The sequence below is a fragment of the Aythya fuligula genome, chromosome 15 (genome assembly GCF_009819795.1).
Source record: "Aythya fuligula isolate bAytFul2 chromosome 15, bAytFul2.pri, whole genome shotgun sequence".
NCBI lineage: Eukaryota > Metazoa > Chordata > Aves > Anseriformes > Anatidae > Aythya > Aythya fuligula.
In genome coordinates, this window is record NC_045573.1 from 3,775,905 (window position 1) to 3,785,639 (window position 9,735).

A 9,735-nucleotide genomic window follows, 5' to 3' on the forward strand; every position below is an offset into this window, starting at 1 on the left:
ACGCCGTGAGCACCCTTGGCGTGGGGGGCGAGGGGCGCGGGGAAAAGGCTCCGTGGTGTGGGGAGCGGCCCCCCAAAGGATTTTGAAGTGCCTTTCAACACCCTCGAGGACGCTTCAGCACCACCCGTCGCGAACGCTCACATCGTTACACGCTAATGCAGACCTAGTACAGACAACAGCTGGTAACACAGTGCCATGGAGAGCATATATAAATAGATACTAACAAAAATACTGTTTTGGTCATTATTTTTTTTTTTTTTCTTTTCTGTTTCCAGTAAGGACGAGATGGCATGCTGGCGAAGCCGAGGTGCCCCCGCGGGCTGGTGGACCAGGAGCTGCCCCTCCTCGGGGGCGCTTCCCAAATCAGCGGCGGGCATCCAGGGATGCGCTTCGCTGTTCCAGTATTTGTATGAGAAAAAAAAAAAAAGAGAGATAAGAAAGAAAAAAAAAGAGAGAAAAGAAGAAAAAGTACTGAGCAAATATCACTGTGCAAAGTTTGCTAAGGAACTTTTCTATTCTGTAAACCGAAATCTGCAGCTCTTGCCTCCAGCCGGCGCCCGGGGGAGGCTGTGCCCGTTGGGGGGGCACGCGGCCCCACACGCTGATGGGGACAGGGGGGCCGGTGCTGGAGCCCCCCCAGTGTGGGTTTGCTCCATGTGTCCCCACCCCGACCTCTGTCCCCTCCTGGGCACCGCAGCTCCTTCGGCACCAGGGGCACCGTGAGGGGCAGGGATGACCCCGAGGATGAGGAAGGGGAGGAAGAGGAGCGCAGGGTGGCAGCGAGATGAATTGCCGGGGCTTTCCAGATGGGATCACCCCAAAAATTGATTCCAGGTGTGCCACCTGCACAGCCGGGGAGGGGATCAGCTTGCTGGCCCTACTGCAGCACGTAAGGTCACCTCTTGTGCCTCGGCTGGGGACGGGACAGCGGAGGGGTCTCTGCTGCCTTGGATCGGACGGGGACGGGGGAGGACCCTGGCAGTGCAGGGCGAAGTGGCACCGGCACTGCTATGGAGAGGAGAGCACGGAGGTGACCTCATTCCCTTTTTTTTTTTTCTTTTTTCCAGTTGCAGAGAAGAAAGTAAACTACTGAGGTGGTGCTCGGGGCCGGGACGGGGTACGGCAGCCTCCGAGCTGAGCGAGGCCGGGGCGAGGAAGGGCCCTCGGCAGCCCTCCAGGTGCAGGCGGCAGCACCGCGCGCTGCCGGGTGACTGATCCAGTTCTCACGGGGGTGCAGGGGGGGGACCCACCTCCGACACAAGGCGCTGGGCTCTACGGCGGGAGGGGAGGGCAAAGCCAGTCTGGAAATCCTTTTACAGAGAGGAGAAATTCAAAACGAAACGAAACCAAACCAAAAAAAAAAGAAAAAATAGAAAAAAAAAAAAAAGAGAGAGAGGGGAAAGGAAAGTTGGCAATGGGAGGTACGCTAAAGTGCATTAATATTCCCAGAGGGTGGAGGCGTCAATGGCGTCGGCGGATGCCTTGAGGACCCCGGCATGGTCGCCCTTCAGGTATTTGCCATTGATTTTGATGGCCACTTTGTTATAGTCGCAGAACTCAAAAAAGAAGTCCACGGGCGTGTCGCTGCTGCTGGTGACGGACGACTCGCTCCCCACCATCCAGTACTTCCCGGTGGCATCTGCGGGCAGAGGGCACCCCGTGAGCCGCCACCGCCGCGGGGACCCCCCCCCAGCGGCGATGCCCACGGGGATGGGGACGTGCACGGAGCCCCCGGCACGAAGCCACGGCCTCACCTTTGATGTTGTAGGCTCCGTCGTTGAACTCCAGCTGGAAGACGTCGTAGGAGGAGCGGTTGGAGTCCAGGGTGCCGGTCACCTTCCGGCAGCCGATGAAGCCGTGCTCGCCGCGCAGGACGATGATGGGCCTGTTGATCAGCTTCATCACGAAGTGCTCCGTCTCGCCTGCGCCGGAGGGGAGAGCGGTGTGAGCCCGTGGGGACACGGAGCATGGTCCCCAGGAGGAGGGCGCACGTGCCCCGATATTTCTCACCCACCCCACAGCATCACCAGGGCGAGGTGCCGCGTTTGGGGACACCCCCGACCCCATCCTCGCTGCCATCCCAAGCCGGGGCTGGGGTCCCCGCGGGGTCCCTCATCCACGGGGTCCCTTACCCGCTGTCTCCATGGAGGCCGCCAGCTGCCCGTTCTTCTTGGCCGTCACGTACTTGCCGTTGGCGGCTTTCAGGGTGATGCGCTTGTCGCACCACTCGATGTCAAAGTAGCAGCTCGCGTTCCTGCGGGGGCACAGTGCAGTCAGCAGGACATTTCAGACCAGGGACCCCCAAAAACACCTCCCCCATTGAGTTCAGAAGCAGGATGTCCTGATCCAGCTGGGTTTTGGCAGGACGAGGGAAGCTGCGGCGTCTGCCCGGGTTAAGCCCTCGGCCCCTGGGCTGTCCCCGGGGACACGGAGCCGGAGGCACTTTGGGGCCTTTCCGCCCAGCTCCAGCAGCTGGCTCTAAGTGCAGGGTAAGCGTTTTGGCCGCCCCAGCCTGCCGGGAAGGATGACGTGGCCCAAGGGACTTCCCGAGCACCGCGGGGGCGAGCCCAGGCTCAGCCCCGGCTCTCCAGGGAATTCGCTTTGGGGTTTTCGTTTTGGGGCGAGCCCCTCGGAAACGCGAGCGGGTCCCCGAAGCGGCCGGGGGCGCGAGGCGGGGACTCACTTTGTGGAGGCGGTGGACTGGATGCCCCCGTTGGAGGTGAGGGTCCAGTACTTGCCCGTGTAGGTCCTGAAGGCGCACTTCTTGGTGTCCTTGTTGATCTCCAGCTGGTAGGTCTCCTGGTCGCCCTCCTCGTCTTGGTTGGCCGAGAGGTCCATGCCTGCGGGATGGAGGCGGAGGTCAGGGGGTGTCACAGGGACCCCAACCCATGGAGACCCAGCTGCCGGGGCCACAACCAGCTCCTGCTTCAATTTGGTGACACCCAAGTCCCTCACACATGGCCTCCCCGTGACATTTGGGGTTCAAACCCGGGTTTCCATTTGGGTGCTCAAAGAGAAGGCCAGAACCCAGCCCCAGCTCAGGGCTCTTGGCTCTAGGAGAGCAAAACAAAGACAGTTTGGGGTATTTTCACATGCAAAAGGGCTGTAGGTTGTTTTTTTTGTTTGTTTTTTTTGTTTTCCAGGAGGTGACAGCTGGGTTATCCAACCCCTTAGTTGTGGCCACCGTGCCACCGATGGGCTCCCAGCTCACCTCCGTGGCCATGACCCGGCAGCCAGTGGCTGCCCCATTTTCAGGCACCATTTTTGGGCTGTTTCGGACATTTTGGAGCTTACAGTGCCTCACAGTGGGTTTTCCCCCAGGCCAGGGACCCCACTCACCCCAGCCCTGCCGAGCTGGATGCGGTCGGCCCCGTGGCCACCGGGTGCGGTGCCAGGGCCACCGCTGGCCCCCGGCCACAAGCAAATCTGCCCGCAGGCGCTCAGCCCAACAAACCTGCTTAGTCAGGGCTGCCGGGGCCAAATGCTGGCAGGCAGAGCTCTCCAGCTTGGCGTTTTTTTTGCCTAAAAATACTTTCGGGATGGGAGTCACAAGCCATAGCTTGGAGCCGAAGCGGAGCAGCCGAGTTGGCCGGGTTGGGTTTCGAGGAGGGAGCTGGATGCGGCCCCTTCCCCGAGAGTCCTGCTGCCTGCACGGGCTGGGCTGAGCCTTTCCAAGCTGAAAGCTTGGAAACATCCCTATTTCTCCCCTGCTTCATGCGTGTTAGGGGCTCAAACCCCATCGTGCACCCCTTGGAGGCACGCACGGTGCTGGTGCCAGCTCCCGCTGCCCACAAGGTGCTGGAGGAGGAGGCACCACCTCTGTAGGACACCCCAGCACCAGCTGGCTCCCGGCCTTTGAAATGGAAATGCCTTCCCCCGAAATGTGTCAGACCCGGCTACCTGGCGGCCTGATATCTCTGGATCTGCATCTCCAAACCCTGCACGCCAGACGGGCAGGATCTGCTGCCTGGGCTTTGCATATCAGCCTCCCACCCCCTTCTAAAGGGATTAGGCTTTGAAGGCTTTTCTTTGTAGTCCCTCATCTTATCTCCCCGTGCCCAAGCTGTCCTGTCACCTCCACAAAGCTGCCCATATTCGCACCACCTCCCCCCCGCCGGGGGTCCCCCAGCACCTCCCCAGGGCTCTGCTGCCTCCCAGGGCTCCGTCCCAGAAAAAATATGGGGCCAGGCATGGGGCAGAGCTCGGGGCTGGCTCAACCATCCCATCGTGGTGCCGCCAGCAGCCCCGCTCCCGGCCCCATCCCCGTGTGCTGAAGCTGCCCGGTGCCATGGGGCCGGGTTTGTGCTCGTGGGGAGGCGCAGGGTGCAGCGTGGCCGCACGGCGGAGGGGGAACATTTGAACATTTGGTTTGGATTTTGCCCTCCTGCTGGGAAAGCAGCGCCAGGCCCAGCTGCTTGCAGCCCCACGCTGGCTCTGCCGAGAGTCGTGTAACCGACAGCTGAGAGCTGGCCAAAAAAACCTTTGTGAGCAGAGGCCTCGGCGAGCCCCGCGCCTCCCGGCACGGCACGAGCCCGGCTTCAGCCTCAGAAAACGCTGCAGAACCCAGTCCCCGATGGGACAGCGGGGACGGGGACAGCTCGCCCCACCAGCTGCATGCCCAAGCCCCTCCACACCACGTTTTTGGGGAGCTCCTCAGCCTGGAGATGCAGCAGGGAGCCCGGGAGATGCTGCAAAGCGCCACGGACGGGCCAGGGATGGAGCCCCGGCACGGCGAGCCCCCTGCTCCCACCTGGAGCAGGGATTTTGGGGAGGTTTTTCCTTTATCCCGTGCCAGGAGGAGGAAGCGGCTGCGCCTCGCGGGGCCTGCTGGCGAGGGGGGGGGGGGTCTCCCACCGCCCCCAGCCCGGGGTTGGGTTACGCCGAGTCAGCAGAAAGGAATGCAATTATGGGGAGGCTTCAAAGGGCTGTAACCGAGCCCGAGCTGAAGGTTTGGGGGTCAGGGCTGGAGGAGCTGGGGGATGGCGGGACGCTGGCCGTGTCCCCCTCGCCGTGTCCCCCTGTCCTGCTCCCAGCCCGGCCACGTGTCCCCCACTTTCTGCAGCCCAAGGCACCCGCGCCGCCCTCCCGCAGTGCCCGGCCGTGGTTCCTGCTGCAGGCTTTAATTAACGCTCCTGGTGAAGGCAGTCTGGAGCCAGCACGCCTCTCCCTGACCTTGCCAAGGCTGCTAATTACAGCTGGAGGCAGGAGGGGGCCGAGCACGGGGCCGGCTGCGGGGTGATGCTCCAGGAGGGGTGAGAAGCCTGCTGGTCCCCCCAAAAAAATTCCCTGCGTGGGTGCCCTGCAGCTTGGGAGAAACCCGAGGGGTTGCTGCGGGGTCCTGTGCGCCTCTGCCCTGGGGATGGGGAGGAGGCTGGAGGTGAGCGTGGGCGCAGGAGCAGGAGCAGATCCCATCCCTCCAGCCCTTCTGCCCGGCCACCTTCCTGGCATCGCCCTCAGGCGGGTTTATGCTACCCCAGGAAGGCAAACCAGGAGGGGTTTTGTCGAGGAAAAACAGCCTGGAGAGCTCACGGGGCCGCCCCAGCACCCTGGGGTGCAGCTCTGCAACAGGTCACGGGCGGAGCTGCACCCCCCAAACCCTCCCCTGCACTCATCCTCTTCCTCCTTGGTATCCCCCAGCCCCAACGCACCACTGGGTGCCCCACGTGTCCCAGCTCCATCCTGGAGCCTCTCCTCATCTCCACCTGCTTTGTGCCTGCCCCTCCTCGCCCCCCACCCATCCTGCAAGCTGCATCCCTGGGCCTCCCCTCCCCAAAAATTCCTCCCTTCCGAGCACCTCTCACCCTCTTTTTCCCCCCTCCCCAGGCAGGAGGGGGGCTGGCAGGGGCGCAGCGAGCCCTCGGGGACCCTCCTTGCCACAAAGGGCCCTTTGTTCGGAGCCATCCAGCAGGGGAAGGAAGCTGCTGGCTGCTCACAAACACCCCCGGCTCCTTTTTAAGGTGCGGTGGGGCTCAGGACCCCCAGGGGCACAGCCACAGTTTTGGTGCTGGGAGCCACGGGGCCACCCCCAGCCCCAAGGGGGGGTCACAGGAGCTACCAGGGCTTGGGGAGGGGGAAGAAATGCCTGCAAATGCCTCCTTGGCTGGGTGTTTGGGTGATTTGGTGGCTGCCAGCCCGTTACCCCAGGGACCTTCCCCAAGAGCCCAGCAGAAACCCAAAAGGGACCCGAGCCAGGCGGTGCCGCTCCCAGCACCCCGCAGGATGAGCTCCCACCGCTTCCGCAGGGAGCGCGGGCGCTTGGGTGGCTGCAGCCCCCTCCTCCTCCTCCCCGTTCCCCCCCCTTGCGCCCCCTCCCCGCTTTATTTCTCTTGGAGAGGGCCCGTGCTCAGCGGGGGGACCCCTGTTGCCGGGGAGATTTGGCTCCCCCCCCCCCCCCCTTTTCTCCGCAGCACACAAAGCCGGCAGCTTGGCGAGCGCAGCCCCCTCTCCGCGTCCCCCCAGCCCCCTCTCCACGTCCCCCAGCCCACTCCTCGCCCCACATCTGGTTTTCCCATCTCCCGTCACAAAGGGCTGCAGCAACCCTTCCCCCACAGCGCTGCGGCAGCTTCGCGCCGCCATCGCCAGCATCGCCATCGCCTTCCTCCTCCTCCTCCTCCTCCTCCTCCTCCTCCCCGAGCCCCCGGGCAGGGCTGCCCGTCTCCTCTGCAGCAATCTCTTTCTTTCAGCGCAGGATTTATTCTCCGAAAGGAGAAAAAGGCTGCAAGGTCGCTGCCCGCGCGCAGATAAGGGTTAAGCAGCAACCTTGAAATATATAAATATTTTGTTTTTTTTTAAGAAAAAAAATCCCCCCTCGGTGCTTTTTGGCCCGGGCTGTGCCGCAGCAAGGCATGCTCGCACCCATCCCGCGCCCGGCGTGCGCCGGCCTGACTTGGCACGCCGGCGCCGTGCCCCGGGGCTCCCACGCTGCGGCTGCTCAGCATCGCCCTGCCCGCCGTGGGCTCGCTTTTTTGGGGGCCCGGTGCTTCTCCGTGCACACCCCAAAGCCCCTCTCCGAGCCCCAAAGGTGGGATTTGGCCCCGCCACCCACCCACCCACCCACCGGGCGCGGGGCCAGTTGCGCTTTGTGCTCGACGGTGGCCTCGTGCCCGGGGAGCGGTGGCGCACGGATCGGGGCACGGGGTGGCTTCGCCCACGGGATGAGGGGATGGGGATATGGGGACACAGGGACATAGGGACGTGGGGGAGAGGTGGTGGCAGCATCACGGCCGCCTTTGTGCCGGCTCCATGTAGGTCACGTCCACCCCGCACCGCCAGGAGATTCGGCGAAGCCATTTTATGGATTGCTGCCAGCGCCGGGGGGGTGGTGGCACCCACGCCCCCCATGTATCGGGGGGGACACAGCCCCATCGGGGGGAACCACAGCCCCCCCCCAGGGCCCCGTGCATCAGGGTGCGTGGCCCAGAGATGCTCGGGGAGGAGGGGGGGGTTGGGAAGGGCTTTGTTGGTGAACAATGAGCTCCGGAGGCAGCGAGGCGGCCGGCAGCCCTGCCTCCTCCCCGGCAATGGAAGACCCCATGAATCCCCCCCCCCGATCCCCTCTGCCCCCCCAGGCAGCCCCTCACTGTGTGTGTCCCCCCCCCCTTCCCAGGGCACCCCAAGGAGGCGACGCTGCAGGGATGGGGGTGCTGGGGGGGCGCAGGGGGAGGGAGAGGGATGTGGGAGGGGGCTGGGGCAGGATGTGGGGGGGCAGGGGGAGGGACCCCAGGGAGCCATGGTGGGGGTGCCACGGGGAAATGGGGGCTTCAGGGAGGCGTCTGTGGGGCTCAAGGGGGGGGCAGAGCCCCTCACATGGCCATGGAGGAGGGCGGCAGGGGGCACCCTGCGGGGTCGCTGCTGCCCCAAGGGGGGGTCCCCATGCTGGGGGGCTGCAGGGGGGGCACCACGGGGGGCAGCGACGCCCCAGGGATGTGGGGGTGCGGAGGAGACACCGTGCTGCGGGGGGATGCAGGGAGTGGGGTCACGGGGCCGTGCCCGTGGGGGGACAGCTCCCGAGGGATGCAGGGGGGCGCGGAGGGGCCGCGGTGCCCCAGGGGTGCCGGGGATGGCGAGGAGACAGTGCCAGAGGGCTGGGGGCTGGGGGTGATGCCGAGAGCACCGCGGGGGCGCACTGCCCTGTGTCCCCAGCCCTCTGTCTCCATGTCCCCAGCCCTCTCCATGTCCCCATCTCTCCATCTCCACATCCCCATCTCTCCATCTCCATGGCCCCATCCCTCTCCACGTCTCCATGTCTCCGTCTCCATGTCCCCAGCCCTCTCCATGTCCCCATCCTTCCCTCTCCATATCCCCATCTCTCCATCTCCACGTCCCCATCCCTCCCCACGTCCCCATCCCTCCCTCCCCACGTCCCCATCCCTCTCCCACCCCATCCCCATCCCCTCACCTTGCCGGGTGGACACGTTGCGATCGTTCCCGGCGCGCAGCACGACCTGCGGGCAGCTCTGCTCCAGGGCGAAGAGCTCGTCCTTCCCCACCTTGCTGCTCTTCCCCGCCTTCAGGGTACCACTGGGGCCCGAGGGGGCCAGGTAGCGTCCCTCACCGTCCCGGAAAGCCACCTTCCCGCAGCGAAACTCCAGCGTGAAGGCGGTGCCGGGCTCGGCGGCGGGCACGAGGCGGCCGTCGCAGCGCAGCAGGCGGTGGTCGCAGCTCTGCAGGCTGTAGCGCTGCTCCACGAAGAGCAGGGTGATCAGGGCGTCCACCCCCCAGGGCACGTCGCGGTCCACGGCCAGCTCGTCGCGGCGAGGCCCTAGGTGGGCGTAGCGCTTGCGGGCCAGGCTGTAGAGGTTGGCCTGCGGGTGCATGGCCAAGTGCACGCTCCACTTCTCGGCGGCCGAGACGGCGGGGGCGAAGCAGGACAGGCGGTCCTCGGTGCCGCCGAAGAAGCGGCGGTGGGGCTCGGACTGCAGCGACCAGCGCCCGTCGCCGTGGGCCACCACGAGGAAGCGGCAGTCGGGGCCGGGCTCCTCGCTGTCACAGCTCACCCGGCCGTCCTTGTCGGCCGCCAGGTAGCGGCCCAGGTGGCTCTTGAGGAGGACGGCGCTGGAGTCCTCGCCGTCCTGCTCCAGCGTCCAGATCTGCTTCTTCTTCATGCTGGCGGCCGAGGCGTTCACCTTGAAGCCGAAGGCCTCGGCCGTCAGGTACTTGTTGCTGCAGTTGATCAGCCCGAACTGGATCTGCACCGGCTCCGCCGTCCCGTTCGCCGTCATCCTGCCGCTGCCGCTGCCGCCGCCGCCGCCACCGCTGCCGCCCCGACGCCGCCTTTTATATGGCCCCGACGCCGCCTTTGATACGGCCCCGCCGCCTTTTTATATGGCCCCGCCGCCTTTTTATACGGCCCCACCGCCGCAGCGCCGCCCCCCCCACCTCCAGCCCCTCCAAGCCCCCGCCTCCCCCCTGTGCAGCCCCCTTGCTGCCTCGCAGGGACCCCCCCCCTTTCTTTGCTGCAGGACCCCCCCCCCCTATAAAATTGCACGAAACCCCATTGCACAGGGACGGCCCCCTTGTGCTGTGGGAACGCCCCCCCCTGCTGTAGGAACGCCCCCCCCTCTGCGTGGCAAAGCCCACCCCATGCTGCAGGGACCCCCCCCTCCGCCCCCATTTCCACGCTCCCCCTTCCTGCAGTGCCCCCCCCCTCCATAATGCAAGACCCCCCAGCATTGCGAGACCCCCCCACACACACCGTAAGACCCCTCCTCGCAACGCAGGACCCCCCCCCCAAGC

General features: G+C 65.2%; 1 protein-coding gene across 1 annotated transcript; it reads right to left on the minus strand.

Moving 5' to 3' along the window:
• Positions 1-1,369: 1,369 nt before the first annotated feature.
• On the minus strand, positions 1,370-9,235 carry FSCN1 (fascin actin-bundling protein 1). The gene is made up of 5 exons (XM_032197687.1): positions 8,399-9,235; positions 2,684-2,840; positions 2,133-2,254; positions 1,755-1,922; positions 1,370-1,639 (listed from the first exon to the last, which is right to left on the minus strand). The coding sequence occupies exons 1-5, from the start codon at positions 9,219-9,221 to the stop codon at positions 1,437-1,439; spliced, it is 1,473 nt and encodes a 490-aa protein (XP_032053578.1). The 5' UTR covers positions 9,222-9,235; the 3' UTR covers positions 1,370-1,436.
• Between the last annotated feature and the right edge of the window lie 500 nt (positions 9,236-9,735).

Coding starts and splice junctions, on each gene's coding strand:
- FSCN1 (XM_032197687.1), bottom strand. CDS start 9,221: ATGACGGCGAACGGGACGGCGGAGCCGGTGCAGATCCAGTTCGGGCTG. Junction 2,841..8,398: donor CAACGTGTCCACCCGGCAAG/GTGAGGGGATGG, acceptor TCCATCCCGCAG/GCATGGACCTCTCGGCCAAC. Junction 1,923..2,132: donor GGCCTCCATGGAGACAGCGG/GTAAGGGACCCC, acceptor CCTCCGGCGCAG/GCGAGACGGAGCACTTCGTG.